Source organism: Canis lupus, chromosome 4, assembly GCF_003254725.2.
Source record: "Canis lupus dingo isolate Sandy chromosome 4, ASM325472v2, whole genome shotgun sequence".
NCBI lineage: Eukaryota > Metazoa > Chordata > Mammalia > Carnivora > Canidae > Canis > Canis lupus.
In genome coordinates, this window is record NC_064246.1 from 68,809,561 (window position 1) to 68,829,651 (window position 20,091).

At 38.8% G+C, this 20,091-nt stretch overlaps 1 protein-coding gene and 1 long non-coding RNA gene across 10 annotated transcripts in view; one reads left to right on the top strand and one right to left on the bottom strand.

Annotated features, from left to right (window-relative positions):
• Positions 1–328: 328 nt before the first annotated feature.
• On the bottom strand, positions 329–6,347 carry LOC112652744 (uncharacterized). The gene is made up of 4 exons (XR_003131671.3): positions 5,526–6,347; positions 5,350–5,424; positions 4,376–4,555; positions 329–572 (listed from the first exon to the last, which is right to left on the bottom strand). It is a non-coding gene; the product is annotated as an uncharacterized LOC112652744 (long non-coding RNA).
• MROH2B (maestro heat like repeat family member 2B) overlaps positions 4,984–20,091 on the top strand; it is a 62,989-nt gene continuing 47,881 nt past the window's right edge. The window contains exons 1-11 of one of the 9 annotated variants that reach the window (XM_025436362.3): positions 4,984–5,065; positions 6,435–6,497; positions 8,092–8,153; positions 9,576–9,686; positions 11,062–11,221; positions 12,131–12,229; positions 14,956–15,110; positions 17,375–17,515; positions 17,890–17,982; positions 18,074–18,143; positions 19,783–19,896. In XM_025436362.3, the coding sequence (XP_025292147.1) occupies positions 6,470–6,497; positions 8,092–8,153; positions 9,576–9,686; positions 11,062–11,221; positions 12,131–12,229; positions 14,956–15,110; positions 17,375–17,515; positions 17,890–17,982; positions 18,074–18,143; positions 19,783–19,896 (1,033 nt within the window). In that variant the 5' untranslated portion in view covers positions 4,984–5,065; positions 6,435–6,469. Of the gene's footprint in view, positions 5,066–5,954; positions 6,498–7,271; positions 7,410–8,091; positions 8,154–8,409; positions 8,471–9,575; positions 9,687–11,061; positions 11,222–12,130; positions 12,230–14,955; positions 15,111–17,374; positions 17,516–17,889; positions 17,983–18,073; positions 18,144–19,782; positions 19,897–20,091 lie in introns of those variants that run through there. The other 8 variants (XM_025436361.3, XM_025436364.3, XM_025436366.3 and 5 more) reach the window with 8 other exon arrangements.

Below are 20,091 nucleotides of genomic sequence, written 5' to 3' on the forward strand. Positions count from 1 at the left end.
TTCCTGAAATCCGAACATGAGGTCTAGTGGTATAGCAAGGCCATCTTGCAACCGAGAGATCAAAAACACATGCTAAAGATAGTAAAGCATTAAAAAAAAAAAAAAAGAACCTAGTTCCACAACAACATTGTTGAATAGCTGCTTATTGTATAGTTAAGCCAATGTTAGAGGGTTTTCTGTGTTTCTGTTTTGTTGGTTTTTTTGTTTGTTTTGCAAGGAAACATATGCCTAACTTACTAGCATTCCTGGGAGAAAGTGTGTAGTAGCCACTCATAATAAAGAAACAACATAAATAATGTAAGAATTTTGGTAGATTTCTTTTTAAAAATTTTTTTTATTTATTTGAGAGAGAGAGAGTGAGAGAGAGAGACAGAGATCACAAGCAGGGGGCAGAGGGAGAAGCAGACTACACATTGTGCAGGGAGCCTGATGCAGGACTGGATCCCAGGACCCCAGGATCATGACCTGAGCTGAAGGCAGATGCCCAACTGACTGAGCCATCCAGGTGCCCTGTTGACAGACTTCTGCTTCTGGCAAAGATGAAGTTACAGGAATTGGAGTTACATTTCCACCTAAAATAAGTAAAAGAACAGACCTAAGACACAACAGTTTTCAGGCACTGAATACCAGTTAATGCAGGACATTGGTCTCTAAGAGGGGGATATATGAAGTCAGTTCCAGTGATGGCCCTTACTTCCTGAAGAAAGTTCCTAGATATGGAGCTGGGAGTTCAGGCAGGGCAAAGTGGATAGTCAGGATGGCAGACCACTGGAGGGCTGGGGTGGGGGAGAATATTCACCTCCAGTCTGCAGCTGAGCACTTATGAATAAGGCATTGCATGTAAGGAGTACAGAGGCTGGTGAACAAAGCATGCAAAAGGAACAGAAGTAATGATCCCCAAAGCCTGCCCAGGCCTAGGAATAATCTGTATTTTCAACCAGCCAGGCTGGAAAACTTCATAACTCATGTGACAGCAGATGGTACTCAGAAGAGTATCACCCCAGTAGTAGGGCCAAATTGGCCCTTCGTTAAAATCATCTGGTCCTTGTACTTTACAAGACCTAAAAGAAAACTCAGAAAGGATCAAGCTGTTTGCCAATAACTTAGCTGTGTCACAGAATGAAGCTTAAAAATATTCAACACCCAACAAAAAATAATTCACAATATCTGGCATCCAATGGAAAAAATTTATAGAAATTTACATATTTGTGATTTTAATGGTTTTAGAGTACAGTTCATTTGAACTTTGACATGAATCCTTTTATTCTTTTTTTTTTTAAGATTTCATTCATTTATTTGAGAGAGAAAGAGAGAGTGAGCACAAGCTGGGGGGCAAGGGAGAGGGAGAATCAGTCTCCCCACTGAGCAGGGAGCCCAATGTGGAGGTTCCATCCCAGGACTCTTGAGATCATGACCCAAGCCAAAGGCAGATGCTTAACCGACTGAGCCACCCAGGTGCTCTTTTATTCTTTAAATGAAGAGAACAGGAAAATATAACCTAATCAATGAGGGGAATAAAAAGAATCAATCAATAGACTTAGAAATTATGTATTTTAGGTTGTAAACAGCAAAGAACACAATCAGTATATTTGTTTTTATAAAATTAATATACTACCAAAAAGCAGAGAAAATTTACCGAGTATTATTTTATGAACTATAATACAAGAGAAATGCTTAAGAAGTAATTAACATATGGGTAATTAACAATTAGATTGATTATATCATCAGTATGATTATTTTATAAAGAAACCTGGAAAAACACTTTCTCTTAAAATCAGAAAACATGCTTTTTTTTAAGATTTTAAAATTTATTTAATAGAGAGAGCATAAGTTAGGGGGCAGGGGGGCAGAGGTAGAGGAAGAAGCAGACTTCCTGCTGAGCAGGGAGCCTGATGCCCTAATGCAGGGCTCAATCCCAGGACCCTGAGATCATGACGGGAGCCAAAGGCAGACGCTTAACTGACTGAGCCACCCAAATACCCCAGAAACTATGCTCTTAATACCATGATAAACATAATACTGCTGGAATAATTTGGTCCAGTTAGTCTATTTTTTGGTTAAGCTGTAAATACAACAACAAGAGCAATGCAAACAAAATAACGGATAACAATAACTTAATGAAAAAGTGCAACACCTTCTTCTTGCATTTCCCCCGAGCAACTGACCATTTTATAGAAGGCAAGACTGGACTAAGGCTTAGAGAAACTAGCTTTATTACTAAACAACTCCAGGATTTATATCTACTTTTCTGCTTCAGTGAGTGCAAAATGCAGACATGGGCTCCAGGTTCATCTTCCTGAACTTCTGTGCTCTTCCCCGTACACTATGAAAGCAGATGAAGAATTACATATATTAACCGTACACTATGGAAGCAGATGAAGAATTACATATATTAACACTAGGACCAGCCATGAAAGTCATGTTTTGTTTTTCAATCCTTGATCCAGATCATGGTCTTACAATTTGCCTCCTTTCCAACAAAAATCCAATTTCATATTTGAGTGCTACTAGTAACCAGAAATTTTATTATTTGAAACTTTACCTAGTATTTTACCATCACTTCTTGACTAAAAGGTTTTCAAAGAGTTTCATTTACTAAGTTTTCCTAACACTCAATGAACATGGAGGACTCTAAAAATCTCTAAGTATAACATGAAAATATTCACATATTTATGACGCATCCAAAGGCCGTCGAAACCCAAACTGTGAATTAGAAATGCATTTTACTCTTATAAAAGTCATCAAAAGATGACAGAGAAGTGTTCCTTTCTTTAAAAAAAAAAGTAAGAGATTTTTCTTTCTAAATGTAAGATGATCATCCAGAGGTAATAAAGTTGTCTTTTAATTCTTAAAAATATGATACTGATGGCTGTTTCTTCTTTTTACCTTACGCATTTATTAGGCCCAAGTAATATATTATGAAAAGCTGAGAGAATGAATATATCCTACTTTGTAGTACCTAGCAGCCAGTGAAGCTGAATTCCTCAATTAAAAAGATGATGTTCTCAATAACATGACCTGTGCATCTAAGAGGTAATTGACAGTTAAAACCTCAACCTTCCAAAAGCTCTAAGAAAGACTGAATGGGCTCCAGAACACAGAAATCTAATTCCTGGGGTGCCAGGCCACTAGGGAAGGTCTTCAGAGGTAAAGGGCTCTGGTGTTTCTCTCACTACTCGAATTATGAAGCCAAACTGTGTTCTTCTGGCACCTGTTGGTGACAAAGCTAGAAATGCCTAACATGAGAGGTATTTGGGAAATAACTTGCCAGAAAATTACTTGTCTGCAAGGGCTTCAATTATCTATCACTTGAGAATGAAACCACTTTATAAATCCATCTGAAAATTCCCTCTCTAGCTTAAATTCTTGAACTCCTTCCGAATTCCTGAAGTGATGACTTTAAAACCATATTCTTAATTTAAAAATGCAGTGTGCTTAAGAGAATTACTACAAGCAGAAAAGCAGAGAAGGGTAAGAGAAACTAGAGAAAAGGAGAGGAGAGAAGAGAACAAGAAGGAGAAAGAAGGGGAGGGGAGGGAAAGGAGGAAATGAGAAGCTGCTAACAGCACAGGGATATTAGTTCTGTGTAAAATTATCATCTAATATTTCTTGCCTTTTATGCACCAGGGTATAAGCAATTAGGCTTAAATCTTAAAACCAGCTGAGAAAAAAGGAGGGCCTAATTTCATTTTAAATACATTTTATGGGGGGATCCCTGGGTGGCTCAGCGGTTTAGCACCTGCTTTCAGCCCATGGTGTGATCCTGGAGACCTGGGATCCAGTCCTACGTCAGGCTCCCTGCATGGAGCCTGCTTCTCCCTCTGCCTGTGTCTCTGCCTCTCTCTCTCTCTCTCTCTCTCTCTCTCTGTCTCTCATGAATAAATAAATAAAAAATTTTTAAAAAGAAAAAGTAAATATATTGTATGAAACCTAATACTTCATTTAAAGAATAAAAGGAAGAGCACCTGGGTGGCTCAGTCAGTTAAACATCTGCCCTCGGCTTGGGTCATGATCTCAAGGGTCTTGGGATGGAACCCCCACATTGGGCTCCCTGCTCAGCGGGGAGACTGATTCTACCGCTCCCTTGCCCCCCACCCCGACTTGTGCTCACTCTCTCTTTCTCTCTCAAATAAATGAATAAAATCTTTAAAAAAAAAAAAGAATAAAAGGATTCATGTCAAAGTTCAAATGAACTGTAGTCTAAAACTATTAAAATCACAAATATGTAAATTTCTATAAATTTTGATATTACATAATTTTGATATTACATAGATTGATATTCTCCCCTAGCTTTACATTTTGCCTTTACTGCCTTATTAATATTTCTGATAACACCTCGTTTAGGAACAAGTAATCCTCTATTGGGTAGCATCACCTGTCAAGTTAGATTGAAGGAGAAGACTTCTTGGTTCTTTAGCAAGCTGAATTCGAACTCCCTTGCAAAGAAACATCTAGAAATAATACTTCATTAGTTAGTACATGCCATCCTATTGACTTTGTTGGTGTTTAGCATGCTCCTAGGGCTTCAGAGACATCAAACCCAGACTGTGTTAACCTTGTGTAAAGAGAAAAATAGGAAATAATGAGGAAAATGAAGCAAGATGGCCCAGGAAAATGGAATAAAAATGACAGCAAATTTGTTTTGAAGTTTGACTTTTTAAAATCTATCTGCAATATTGCTTTATGAAAAGAGAGATCGATGGCTGAATTTGCTTTATCTGAAAGAATATATAGCAAAACAATGTGTTTTGGTTGCCCTGATAAATTACAAAGTCAATATAAATCAATCATCTCCTAACCTCCCTAATCTCTATGAAATAAAGGAAACCTTGATATATATAGACATTCAGAAAACTCATTTGCTACCATTCACAAAAAGAGTAAGAAATTGATTATAACAATTATCTAAATAGCAGCTTTCTTATCATTGGTTCTATTGCTCATTGTTCTTTAAGATTCTAAGAGCACGTAATCTGCAATGCCTTTATTTCTCTACAAGACATTAAGAGTTTGAGGCTACCTCAATACCTCCCTGACCCACCAATTCTCAACCTATTCTTCAAGGGTAAGTCACGGTACTGGAGATGAGCAGCTGCTCTTCTTGCCCAACCACAATGAATACCCTTCAAATAACTGCTAAATTTTCAATTATCTCCTAGTAGGTGATTGGGCAATGAGCTTAGACTGTTAGTCTGTTTCTCAGACTTTAGTGAGCCCAGGAATCACTAGGGGTGCTCATTAAAAATATATGTGTCTGCCCCCTCATTCTAATTCACCAGGCCTGAGGTGGCCCTGGGATTGGACACGTTAAATAAGGATACCAGATGATTCTTGTTACCAGGCACTTACGGACACAATCTGGGAAATAGTGATGCTGACTTGGGAAGCTCAAAATGTTCTTAACCATCAGCCTGGTGAGGTCCTCTATAATAAAAACAATGAAAAATAATTTATCTGTAAAAAGAATGATGGATTCAAAGATTTGGTTGGAAACATTTGATCTACTAAATCTGAAAAAACTTCACCAAAGAAGGGAAGATGACTGGAGAAGACCCTCAGATGAGAATTGTCATGAAGCCCTTCCCTTGGCCCCTTTCACGTCCAGACCTATAGACTCCTAGTACCCCCTTCCCTAACACCTGCCCCATTAACATACAGCCAGTCTGGGCATACATTGAAAACTGTGGTCACATAGATTTAGGGTCAAGAGTATTGGGACCAGATTTAGGTCCATACTAGTAAAGCTGAAAGCATTAGAGACAAGAGGTGTGGATAAAAAATGATTTGAAAACCAGAAAAGAGAATGGAATCAAAGAAAAAGCCTGAGCCTAGAGTGAGGCCAAGACCCAGATCAAGTGAATGGCGGAGGGGAAGTAGGGAACAGGAAGGGAGGCAGAGAAGGCTTTGCTTTGCTGCTGTCAGTTGGACTCCATTCAACTGCCCCTGGTGGGCATTCCAGTCCACTGAGCATGCCCAGTTTGTGTGACTGACTTTCACCAAGTAGAACAATCAACAAGATCACCATAAAGGCTTTACCAACACCAGGCCAGTAAAGTGACCACTGAAAACCATTCCCAAATTTGTGATCAATGGACCCAAGTTTAGGGAAAGGAACTCCTTTGGTCTACAAAAATGGTTTGTGTCCCAGTCTCTAATTTCCTCCTTCTCAGATACTCTGGTCTCCACCCAAGGGACAATATTCGGTGAGATGCAGTCATTTTGTTGGTCAGCAGGAGCTCAGAAGCAAGAAAATATCATAGTGGTAGAATGCAGCATCATCCTCCTCAATAGCAGCCCATCGCTGGAAGCTTCCAGATCATTGTGCCGATCGAGTGGAGGAGGGACTTTCCTTTAGAGAACCTTATGTGAACCTTATTGAGAAACTTGCCAACTTGCTTGTTCGATTTTTTAGCCTTACTATTTCTGATACTTAGGTGCTGTCTCTTAGAGAGCCTGAAACAGCCAAGATATGACTCAGGCCATGGAGGAATCTGTAGGTGAGCATCATGGGATCCTGAGGAGCTAAGTGTTTTGTGTCTGTGCGATCATATGTGTACATGGGATGGGGGATAGTGTGGGTCATTGTGGAAGGTCTGTACACCTTAAAAGTGTTATGAAAAGGTATGCTAGATTAAGATTATTTGTCTCTACTCTCCTTTTATCCCAAAATAATAAGCACATTGATTGTAAAGGATCAATGATAGACTAGGAGCCTGAGAGATGAGGGTACCTTACCTTCTTCAACAATGTATAGTCTATCTGAGGAGAAAATGCCTACTCAAAGAAAGACATTCTCTCTTTTTTTAAAAAGATTTTATTTATTTATTCAGAGAGACACAGAGAGAGAGAGAGAGAGAGAGAGAGGCAGAGACACAGGCAGAAGGAAAAGCAGGCTCCATGCAGGGAACTCAATGTGGGACTTGATCTCAGGTCCCCAGGATCACACCCTGGGCGGAAGGCAGCACTAAACCGCTGAGCCACCAGGGCTGCCCAAGAAAGACACTCTTATTTAATCTTAAATGCTAGAAGAGTCCTTTGGAAATATATTCCCCTAATTTTTAAGCATGATTGCCTGTTTCGCCAAAAAAAAACAAAACAAAACAAAACAAAAAAACAAACAAAAAAAAAAAACAAGACTGTGCTAAAGAGCGCTGTGGCTTGATTTGGAGACTCACCTCTAAGAGTTTTTCTCTTACCAATTTGCCATGTGGCCTGAATTGCTCAATTCCTTTGACTCAGATTTTTTTTTTTTTTTTCTGTTTTCCAATGAGCCTTACTCAAATACAAATATGCCTGGAAAGTGCAAGTCAAACTAACTTAGGTCATTGACAGAAAACAGAAGATTTCATGAGCTTGGAACCACAAGAGTGATCTGCCAAGGCCAGAAGGTTAGACAGAAGAAAACAGAGGTAGGCCAGATGTAGACAGAGTGCGGAAAAGAACATGGCAGAGATACTGAGGGGAAAGTGAAAGAGCTATATCACACCATTGCCTTCTTGTGCTCAAGTAGGATGGAAGGGTTTCAACTCATGGCATCCAAGAGCTATGTCTTGATAGAGAGGATATATAGGGTGACACCTACATGACAGGAGGGATAGACAGGAATGTAATATTGTTTTTTTAAAAAGTATTTATTTATTTATTTATTTATTTATTTATTTATTTATTTATTTAAGAGAGAGAGCACAAGCAGTGGGGAGAGGCAGAAGGAGAGGGAGAAGCAGACTACTTCCTGAAGGGGAGCTTGATTCAGGGCTTAATCTCAAGACCTTGAGATCATGAGCTGAGCCTAAGGCAGATGCTTAACCAACGGAGCCAATCAGGTGCTCCAGAATGTAGCATCTTTTACCTTCCCCTTCCTCTTCAATTCAGGTTTTGAAAAAAATACTAAGTATCTGCTATTTGCAAGTATGTCAAATATATGAAATATGAATAAGACACAGTTCCTGCCACCAAAGAGCTAGCAGTCAAGAAGAAGAAGGGGTAGGAGGCAAAGGAGAGAGAAAGTCAAGACGAAAATCTCCATTCCTGCATAGGAATTAATAGGAGAGTATTGCAGCAAAGACTTAATTCTTTTTCTGTACATTATAGAGACTTTTGGAGATATTAACCTGACTCTAAGCATGCTGAACATGGAAGATAATATTAGCAAGGTAAGGAAAATAGAAAATAATCTCTTTTGCATTTACTTTTTCTAGTCCACTTATTGTAATATTTCATATACTGCCTTTTTTGCCTTGACTTCTTCTTTTCTCTCTGGCTCTATATATGGCATTTAATCTTTCAAAAAGTACAGTTATAATAGAAATCATCATAATGTTTAAACAATGATATTTGGCATTTGAGGAATCAGGGCATCTACTTCCGGAAGCTAGCAAAAAGAATGCCCCTTTCTATAACCTTATACAGGCAGACCTGGAAAGAGGGGGAGGACAGATTTACAACCACGTGGATTAGCATCTCCTCCTGGGTAAGCTGAGAAGCCCTATGAAAATCCCCAAGGATCTCCCCTACTCATCTGTGATGCTACTTCACAATTAGAGATTTCTTTCTCTGGGATGTGAAGGCTTTTCTGGCTCCAACAACCTTTTGGAAAATAATTAACAGCTACCTTCAAGGGACACTTACCTAGGAAGCAGCACCCTAGATGCCTTTCACACACACTGACTTGTATTATAGTCACCCCTCACACCTTTACCAGGTAGTCTTCGCTGTTTCCATTTCACAGCGAAGAAGAGTGAGAGCCAGAGCAGATGCATGACCAGAACACAAGCCTGTCTGACTCCAAAACAAGGCATCTAGTCATGATCCATTGCAGTCTCCCTGTGAAGGACAGGGCCTACACCTGTATCTCCTAATCTGGTGGTTCTCAGCGCTGACTGTGTGTTAGAATCCCTTATGCAAAGGGAGTTCTTTCACACCTTAAACATGGGCATGGTAACTTGAAAGCAACATGCTTGAGGCTCTTGGGCCTTTCAGGACACCAGTGTCTCATCTATCAGAGGCCAAGTAGCCACCTGAGAGATTTAGAAGAGCCCTTTCACACAGCACCTGCTCAAGCCCCATGATTCTGAGGCTGCAGCTCTGTCCAAAAGAATTTCTAACTTTCTTTCTATAAGCCATGAATAAAGCTAGGGCTTATAAATCTCCCTTAGGATCCCGTTTCATAGTTTATCAGCCTCTTTGGGAATCACAGTTTGTTTCTTAATACCATAGTCATTCCCTGGTGGTAGGAGCAGTGGTTTGGGTAATGAGCATTTCCAATCCCCTGAGTGCCCTGCAACAGTGATTTTCAAGCCTTTTTGCTAGGTAGCCTGCGTCCACCTTCAATTAGATTTTGTCATAGTAATGTAGTCAGGGTAGTCAGTTTAAAGTAGTTTTCAGAAAGAACTTTGCTTTATATGTAAGCTTTTGCTTCCTAAAGTTGCATATTATGTTCAGGAAGCCATTACAATTAAGATGTATAATATCCAATGTGAGGTAGAAATTTGTTTGATCGTGTTCATCATTTGCACTTTATCAGATTCCTTTAATTTTGCCACTCAAATTCTGTGTATACACTTGTATGTTCACAGGAAGACATTTATGGTCATCTCACTTCCGTTATTCAGAACAGTGATATCTTAGATGATGCAATTGTCCAACGATTGATTTATTATGCTTCTAAGGACATGAGAGACAACAATGTAAGTTTGATTCTTAATGATGAATCAATGCCAGGGTCAGCAGCAGGTCTTTAAGTGGCTCAAATGCACCCATGTGGACATTTATAAGCTTTTTCTACATTGCTGCCTGGACTGCAAATCACTTTCATTAGTTCTTTCACAATAACTTGCATATTATTGACAGTACCTATTATTTATCCATTCACAGATAAGGAAACTGAAGCAAAGCTGAAAAAAAAAAGATGTTAGAGATAATATTATCCATTCCACTTTTAGATGAGCATGTTGATGCTTGGAGAGATTTCTTTTTTTTTTTCGAAATAACACAGCTATCTATGGACAGAACAAGTAACTAGAACCCAGCTTTCTTGCTCTCCATGAATTATTATCTCTTCATGTGTCTACTTAGCTACCTATGCTAGGCATTGTATCGAAAATTACTTGTAGAAATAGTTTGAGTCCTAAGGTGTTATTTTCCTGCAGAAAAGATTTTTGCTTGTTTACCTGCCAAGGGTCCTAACAATCTATGATTAGTTTCAGGACTTGCGATTTTGGGCAATGAAGGGGGGCAACTTCTGCGACTCCAAGTTGGACCACGGTCCATGGAGGGCCAAGTGAACCTTTCATTTAGGTTCAGCCTTTTGGAATCTTATGCCAAAAGATAAGGAGGGGGATGATCAGGGTCTCACCATTTATTGGTCCTAAATTCTATTTTCCCACCATACTGCAAAGTAGCCTCTAATATAGGACTTATCTCTCTGGATTCCCAATCCTTTCCAGATCTCAGAGTAGTAATTCATTCCACCCTATACTCTGATGTTTTTTTTAATGTATTTTCTAATAGTTTATCTCACTCTTTTTATTTTCCTTAGCAGGGGAGTCGGTCAAGGATACCTAGCTCAGCATTACCAAAAGCAGAAGTCCCTCCAAATATCTCTGGTATCAAAGATAACTAGATCAAGACAATATTAAAACCCAAAACTCTAGACTCTTGGCCCTATTTCCCTTTCACCATTCTCTCCAGTCTTTCAACCACGGTGATCCATCACTTCAGCATAAAATATAAATCCTGTGCTCATAGCACCTGATCAATTAGCAAGAAAATGTATATTGACCTCAAGTTTACAAGAACCTTATTAAAACCCGGTTTTTTTTGTTGTTGTTTTTTTGTTTTGTTTTGTTTTTAAAACCCGGTTTTAAAGTTCATTACAGTTACCTCTGTCTTGGCAGCCACTGACCCCTACCCCAGAGGCTTTCCCACCTGGGTTTGTAACTGCCTGTTCTCTCTTTATCCCAAAGCCAAGGGAACTTTGAATATTCTCTAGAATGTTCCCTCTCCACAAACTCCCTCTTCTCTTCCTCTCATTGTCATTGCTGTTTTCCTTTTCTTCCTCAGATCCTCAGAGAAACCAGAATGCTGGCTGGTGAGGTTTTGGTGTCTCTTGCTGCACATGATTTCAACTCTGTGATGTATGAAGTACAAAGTAACTTCAGGATACTGGAGCTACCAGATGAATTCATTGTGCTTGCCCTGGCTGAACTGGCAACCAGCTACGGTATGGACAGAATAATCTCCACATTTTCCTGGGAAGTAACCACCCTGACTAACTGTCTAAAACCAGATGGGTGCAAGCAGCAGAAAGGAGAACATACCTCCCTTCTGCCATACTAAAGAGTATCGATACTGGGATTTCAGCACTTGTTTCTAAGCATAGATGAGCCTACTGCCCCGCCATTAGTCTGTGCTGTTCCAGATTTGGCTGGACTCTCCCATCTTCACTGTCCCTTTCACTTGGCTTTGTGTTTGCAAAAGCCCTTTTCCCACAAGTCATGTTCTACAAACCGCTGAACACTTACATGAAGTAGGAGTTTGTTATCATTTTTTTTCTACGTCACTTTATTTAACAGGTGTTTGTTTTTATTGTTTTTATTGTTTTATTACCTGTGCTAGGCCCTGGGGATGTAGGCAAGTTCTAGTAGGAGAGATAGACATTAATAAAATAATTATCCAAATAAACACTTGCTACCTAACAACAGGTACAGATGTCTTTATGCCTAGCACCTTATTTTATTTTTTTTAAGATTTTATTTATTTATTCATGAGAGACACACAGAGAGAGAGAGAGTCAGAGACATAGGCAGAGGGAGAAGCAGGCTTTCCATGGGGAGCCCGATGTGGGACTTGATCCTGGGACCCCGAGATCATGACCCAAGCCAAAGGCAGACACTCCACCACTGAGCCACCCAGACATCCATCTAGCACCTTATTTTAAACCAACAACTCCTTGATTCTCTAACTACAGCTAGGCATGATGGCAAAAGAGGGGTAGAGGAGAATATCTTCCTGCTGCACCTCATCTGTCTCCCCAACACAGCCTTGAAATGCTTGTTACTAACATGGAGAATCACAGAACTCCCCAGTGTGAGAGGATAATGCCTTTCTTCTCTTGTGCCCCTCTTGGCAGTGTCCCAGAGTATTCCCTTCATGATGATGACTCTGCTAACCATGCAAACCATGCTTAGGCTGGCTGATGAGGAAAGGATGAAGGGAGTCTTTTGTCTTGGTGGGTATCCCTAAGGTTACCTCTTTGTTAAGACCAGACTATGAATTGAACAAATGTTTCATTTTTCCTTTTACTCTAGCCTGTTCTTTCTAATAATATAGTAGCTACCATTGATTGAGTGCCTACCCCATGGAAGTTTCTCTGCAGGGACTTATCTCTCTCAATCCTCACAGCAATTATAATTCTCTCTGTCTCAATCCTAAAAGCAAGGTAAGTACTCTTAACCCCACTTTACAGGGGAGAAACTGAGGGTCATGGAAATTAAGCAATTTCTTAAATTGTGACAGTCAATGAAATGGCAAGGTAGGATTCAAGTCTATGTGACTGTAGTTTATACATTTTCCACTGCCCTAAAGAGCTTCCATGTCTACTAGCCTCCTTCTTTAGTTGGATCACATTTTCCCCACAGTGGCTCTGGGAGCTCACCAAGCTCTTAGCAGTAAGGTAAATTTTGGCTTCGCTTTATAATGCAATATTGTAATAATGGTAAGTAATCAACCTAATCAAAGTATAAGCAATCATAAAATTAAGAAAAATAGGTAAACAAACTTTGTGTCACAAATCCCTCAACTCCAAAACTGGAGTTTTGGGAAATACATCTAGAGTAACCAAGAGTCTACAGAGAAAAACATGCTCTGGGATTCCCAGGAAAAAGCATGTACAGCACAGTTAGAAGCTCCTTGGATGAGTCTAGAGACCTGGACGCTTTTTCCTGATAATCCACTGAACCATCAGGTGACTCTGTCCTCTCTCAATATCATTTTCATCTCTAAACACATTAAATAAAGTGATTACTAAGATCCTCTCAACTCTAACACCCCCAACACTACTATTTTGTAATATTTAAAGCCCTTGCTGTCAGGAATGTCATCTTTACCCATCAACCAAGTCTTTTCTGTTCTGTTTTGGCCATTTCTTCTTTTCTGTCCTCAATGGAAGCAATATTTATATCTGGTGTATACTGAGATTTTACTTTGTACCTGAATACTGCCTTGAGTATTTTAAGATTATCATTTCCTTTAACCTCACAGCAACCCCATTAGGTAAGTAACATTTTTCTCCTTCACTTTATAGATGAGAAAATTGAGGCATAGAAAGTTAATAACTTGCCTGCAGTTACACAGTTAGTATGTGGCAGAGTCAAGATTTTAACTATGACAGGCTGGTTCAAGAACTTGAGCAATTATACTAGATTAGCCTACTTCTCAATACTTTTTAGTTTCCCTACTTACTATCGCAGCTAACACTGTGTTCTTGCAAATAAACTTTGGTGCTGGTAATAGCACTTCTACCTGCAATATCAATGACCCAACAGCGAAAAGGAAATAAAATTAGAAATCATCATGGCATCGAATGAGAGATTCTCTGTCTTTGTGTTATAAAGTTATCTAGTGCCCTTTGGTCCTAAAGCAACTTTTGTCTGACTGCCACTAAAGAATAGGCATAAAATTTCATAGTCCTCTATCCATCCTTCCAGCTGTTCGTTCAATCGATCAGCCAATAAGCAGACATTGTGCGCATTGCCTCAGATACCATCAATAGATAAGACATGCTTTCCCCCATGTTGCTTTTGGCCAGTGCAAGACACACACACACACACACACACACACACACACAAGATTATGACAAAGTACAGCAAGACATTATCAGTTTGAAAAGAAAGTGAATGAGTCAATAAATGACCAGCTCTAAGATACACAGGATCTTTCCAGAGTATTCCTTGCATGTGAAGTATCATTGAGGAGTAAACTATGAATTTTCTTCATCTAGTGAAACGTGAGGGCTGAAGGAACAAATAATTTTATTTCATGCATTTGATTCAAATATATGTGGGTGGTGGTCCAAATGATATTTTTGCAGGCTCAACATTTTTTCTTTATTTATTTTATTGAAGTGAAACAGACACATGGAAAAAAATACAAATCAGAAGTGTACAGCTTGATGAGTTGTCACAAAATGGTCTTACTCATTTGACCACCACTCAGGTCGAGTAGTGAGACATTACTAATACTCCAGAAACCCACCTCATCTTTCCTGCCAATCATCACCATCTCCATCCTTTCCAAGGGTAACCTGACTTCTAACACCATAGATTAGTTTCATCTATTTGTGAGATTCATACGTGTTGTTGGGTGAAGCTATAGTCCGTGCTCACTTCTGTATATTATTACGTGTCTATACTGCAATTCTCCCATTCTACCTGTCGACAGACATTTTCTGTTTTCTATTTGAGGTTTTTCTAGAAAAAAAAAAAGCGAATATGTTTTCTTTTTGAGGCTATTACCAGAAAAAAGTACAAAACCAGTCTTATACAAGTATTTTAGTGTCTATTTATTTGGGTATCTAATGACTGCATACTTAGGAGTGGAATCTCTGGGTCATAGAGAACACATATTCAATTGTGGTAAATAGTGTCAAACAGTTTTCTAAAATGTTTGTATCAATTCACAATCCCCCAAGCAGTATGTGAAAATACCAGCTGCACCTTTGTCTTATTGACATTTGACATTGTCTGAAATTTTAGCAATTTCATAATTTTCATTATGGTTTGAACTTACATTTCACTAATGTGGCTAAATACTTTTTATATGTTTATTTGATACCATCATAACATTTTATAGAAACTATTACCATTTGCTAACCATCAGTGCACTCTTCTCAAATTATTTTATAGTCCCTCTGATCTTTATATTTTTCTCCATCTGTGATTGTTTTTAAAAATGCAGCCCTTGAGAAATTCAGCAAGGCCATTTACAAGTATGTCAACCACTGGAGAGACTTCCCTTATCCAAGATTGGATGCCAACCGACTCTCTGACAAGATCTTCATGCTGTTCCGGTATATAATGGAGAAGTGGGCCCCCATTACCTCATCTGTGCAAGTGAGTGGAGGCCTCAGCATGCCTCAAGCTAGCTCTCCTTCCATGCTGCTTGAACTTCCTCCACTCTCTGACATGATCATTAATCTCAGTGGTTTTGGAAAGCTATGAGTTGTATTTTATCAAGTTTATCAGAACTTTTTGTTTGCTTCAAATCACTATTTATTCATTCTTGGACTAATATTTATTGAGTCCCCCATGACATGCCAGACACTGTTGCCCATGCTGGTGAGACAGCGGGGATTGAACAGACCAAAATCCCCACTCCTGTGGAACTGACATTCCAGTGTGTGGAAGGAGCAATAACTAACTGAAAGTGAGTAAAATAGAAAGTTAGCTATTTTGTGTTTTAGAATCCATATTTGGGCTGAGTCACTGATTAGGAAAAACAACGGCCCACAAAAATATCCCATATCTCTGAAAATGACAGTGAAATAAAATAACATCTAAAGAACATGCATGGCTGCTTCAAAAGATCATAATGCCTTGTGCAGAAGAGATTACAAAGCTCAAGCACACGGAATCCCATGCCTATCTTGCTTAATCGGTATAATTCTTAAGTGGAGGCTTACATCCTATCTAGGTCTTTTAGTCCTACATTATAAAAGGTGTAACACTTAGCCCTCTCTAGTTCAGTTTCTTTTCTACATTTGAAGCTACCAAAGCATTTATTTTTTTTTTTAACATGCTGGGATAGTTAAATCATTAGCAAACATGGAACCTTTAAAATATCCTGTAAAAGTCTCTTCTTCAGGGCACCTGAAAAACACAATTCAATACAAATTCACCAAGTACTTCCCTAGCTTCCCACAGAAAGAGTTAGATAAGTGACAAGAAGTTGCACACAGTAATAAGGGAACAGAGAGAGAAGCACCTAAACTCCTGTGGTGAGTACTTGCAAAGGCTGTGATGTTGAAACTGAGCTTGCAGCTTCTAAAGACTTTCACCCCCAGCAAGAGGCATTCCCTAAAGAGACAATAAAAGCTGCTGAAGCAGAGGCTGGAGACAGGGTAACATGTGCACTTGAGTGAGGCTGGCAGGTGAAAGGGAAAGGGAGAAGAGAAAGGGGCTGTAAAGAGGCAGAAGCAAATGAAACCAGAAAAGGTTTTGGTCTTGGCCACATAATGAAGAGCCTTGAATGCTAAACAGGAGTTTGGACTTTTTTTTTTTAAATAGGAAATAAGAAACCTTTGAAGGGTTCTAAGCAAGGAGAATGAGATCTTAGAAACTAAGGAATAATTTTCAAGAAGCCAAGGGAGATCTATGGAGAGTCTATTGTTAAGTGCTTTAGCAAGAATAATCTTGAAAAGCGTCCATTGCTTGGAAATGTCCAATTGCTTAAAAGAATCATCCAGCTGACACACAGTTGAGTGAAATAAATGGTTGTTATTCTGAGCCACTAAGTTTTGAGACAGTTTGCTAGACAACAAAACTTACCTGACAGAAAAAAATCCATCACATAGTATTAGGTAGAAAAAGCAGAATGTAGAACTATATATCAAAGAATGGCATCAGGTTTTTAAAAATTAAAATGTACAGAGAAAATATAGAAAGAATAAGTCAAGCAAATTTAAAAAACATACTAAATTACACTAAACAGTGATTATCTATCAGCAATTTGAATACTGTTTACTACTTCATCATAACTTGTGTGATTTCTAAATTTTTACAATTAATCTACTTACATTACATTTTATATATATATATATATTTTAATGTCAGCAGAAGTAAATGAGAGGTAGGAAGTGGAGATAGCGAACATAGACGTCTCTTTCAGAAAACTTTGCTTTTTGTTTGTTTGTTTCAAGTTTTTATTTAAATTCTAGTTAGTTCACATATAGTGTAATATTGATTTCATGAGTAGAATTTAGTGATTCATCACTTCCTTTTTTTGAAAAAAGGAAAGAAACAACATTGAGCTCAAAGTGATAGAGAACTGAAGAATTTTTTTTAATATGAGGGAAGTTTTAAATTTATTATTTATTGACAGAAAGTGACTATTGGGGAAAGTTTAAAGAAATAGAAAGAGGAGCAAATATTGAAATGAGTATCAGTATAGATACAGATGTAAATCGAGCTATAAATACAAAGATAAATATAACTGCCTCATGCAATGATTTTAACCTAAACATCTTTTAAAGAATTCTTTCTTGGTTGGAAGTAGTGAGGAAAGTCTTTGGGGGGTGTCTAAAGCTCCTGGTATTCTGAGAACTGTATAAAAATCATAGTGAAGTATTAGAAGTGCTGTTTGTTGGCTGCCCCTGCAGACGTTGGCCATCATTAAGGCGCATGGCCCCACAGTGAGCCTGCTGCTGCATCGAGAAGACCTCTGTGAATATGCCCTGGACCAGGTACCCTGGCTCCTGAACCAGTATAAAGACAAAGAAATTGATTTCCACATCACTCAGGTAAGAACCACACCCTAAAGGAACTGATTCAGAAAGTCTACCGGTGACCATCCCAGAAGATAGTCTCAAGAGGTCCTGAGGAACTGAAATACTGGTTTGGGCAGCTGAACTTAAATACTTTTTGAGAAACATGAGGTAGAGAAGAGGTTGGCATAGCTGGGTGATGGGATCTCCAAAAAGGGATTAGGAATTTTCTTTTCAAGCTGCTGTAAGGCATTGACTAAGGCAGAGGGGCCAGAATCACTCAAGAAAACTGGTAACTGCAGGAAGATATGGGTTTGTTCTCCTCACAAAACATAATTATTTGTCTTCCACCTCCTGTGCTACTGCTTCATGGGCAGCCTCCAACTAACCTTTGAAAGCTTCCATTCTAGAGTCTAAAACAAATACTGACCGCGGTGGTCCTTTATGACACTGCCCTTCCAAAGGACTTGAGAAAAACCATCTTCATCAATTTACTCAACCAGGTAAGAAAACCCTACTGTCAGATCTGATTGTTTCATTTCTACTGGTTTTCTGTTTTTAATATCTCCCACCTCATTCTTCTTTCTCATTCAGGTGTGCAGACTTCCAGAGCCTCCAGTAAAGGAAAATGAACTTGAAGCTTCAAGCTGTTTCCTCATTCTAGGTAGGACCCAGTGTCCTGAGGGTTCTTAATAAAAATGTCTCCCAGTGATGATGACACAGTGATGAAGGGTCACATTAGTTATTTCACACACAGACATAACATTCTTTCAGCTTACTATTTTCTGTGCCTCTTCCTATCCTACCCATTCCTAAAAGAAGAGCAACAGATAGGATAACCAATCATCCTGGTTTGCCTGGAACTAAAGGACTTCAAGGGATAGAACTTTTAGTTCTAAAACCAGAAAATTTCCAGACATATTTTGGGAAATAACTCCCTTATCAGATATATGGCTAGCAAATATTTTCCCCATCCCATGTGTTGCTTTTTCATTTTGTTAATGGTTTTTGTGGGTTTTTTTACTGCCAAGCAGAAGATTTTTGGTTTGATATAGTCCCACTTGTTTATTTTTGCCTTGGGCGCTTCTACTTTTGGTGTCAAATCCAAAAAATCATTGCCAAGACCAATGTCAAGGAGCTTACCACTTGTTTTCTCCCAGGAGTTTTATGGTTTCAGGTCTTATATTCATGTCTTTATTTTGATTTGATTTTTGTATGTAGTATAAGGTAGGGATCCAGTTTCATTCTTGTGCATGTGGTTGTCCAGTTTTCCCAACACCATTTATTGAAGAGATTATCCTTTCCCCGTTATATATTTTTTTGGCTCCTTTGTCAAAAATAAATTGACCACATATGCACGGATTTATTTCTAGGCAAACCAAGGTAAGTTGGTAATTCTAGGGCTAGGAAACGCTTTTTTTCTTGGTATTTGAGATTATTTGAAACTGTGTCAAACCCAAAGTCATGCTTTTTTCTCATCTCTTAGTATCTATTCCTTCTCTCTCTCTCTCTGTCTCTCCCTCCTTCACTCTTTCCCCTTCCTTCTTGTTCTCTCACAACACAATCCCACCCATTGTCTGGTTAGAGTACCTGGTGCAAGTCATAGGGAAGGTACCAAGTTCTCAGAGTCAGTATAAAAATTATGTTCCATCATAGACCCTAAAAAGTAAGGACCAAAGCAATTCCATACCTCCCATACCTCCACCCTCCCCAAAATATGTCATTTCTACTATTTCACTGAATACCTTTCTATTATGTTCTAATTCTCCCTTAACTGATCCCTCTGCTTCTATGCCCAACTAATTAACTACTTCACTCTACCGCTAATAATTTCAAACCCAAACTATTCTACTCCAGCCAGGCCTGTTCTCTTTCTTCCCTGTTTCCTACCTTACCCTTGTAGCTCTCCAGCTCCACAACTAGTGAAGCATCTCTCCATTCTCTGCTTCCACGTTCGCAATGTGTTCTCCCGTGTCTTCTCTCCTTTTCTCCTTTTATACTGAATCGGGGCCCAACCTAATAACCTTATCTTAATTTGATTCCATCTGTTAAAAAAAAAACAACTAATTTCCAAATAAAGTCATATTCACAGGTATGAACAGATGTTGACCTAGGTATATAAAACTCTCTTTGCCAAACTGCTTAATTCTGTGATACTAAAGATACACCAATGTAATAAAATCTAGTTACCAACCAAAGAGTGACTTTGCCAATCTTCATGGAATTCCACTTTTCCCATTCACAAGTATTTTATCTAAGGTGAAAATGAGTTCTTATGACTTCAGTATTTCTTAAACCTGCAGCCCATTCCAACCCTGCAGACCTGGTGGAATTTTTTGATGAACAAATGAGAAGTAATAATGAAACCACTCGAATGGGAATCTTGACTTTGTTAAGATCGGCTATCAATGCTGAGGGTAAGCAAAGGAATAAAGCCAGAGTGGTTTATTTTGTGCCAAGAAGCAAACTGAAGCCTATGCATTCTCTAACTTTATTCTGTGTCTTTGGGGAGTTTATAGAAGATCATATGCAAGTAAAGCTCTGTCTTCTTGGTCATCTACAATCTACTACTTTTGTAAAGATTTTATTTATATGAGAGAGACAGTGCATGA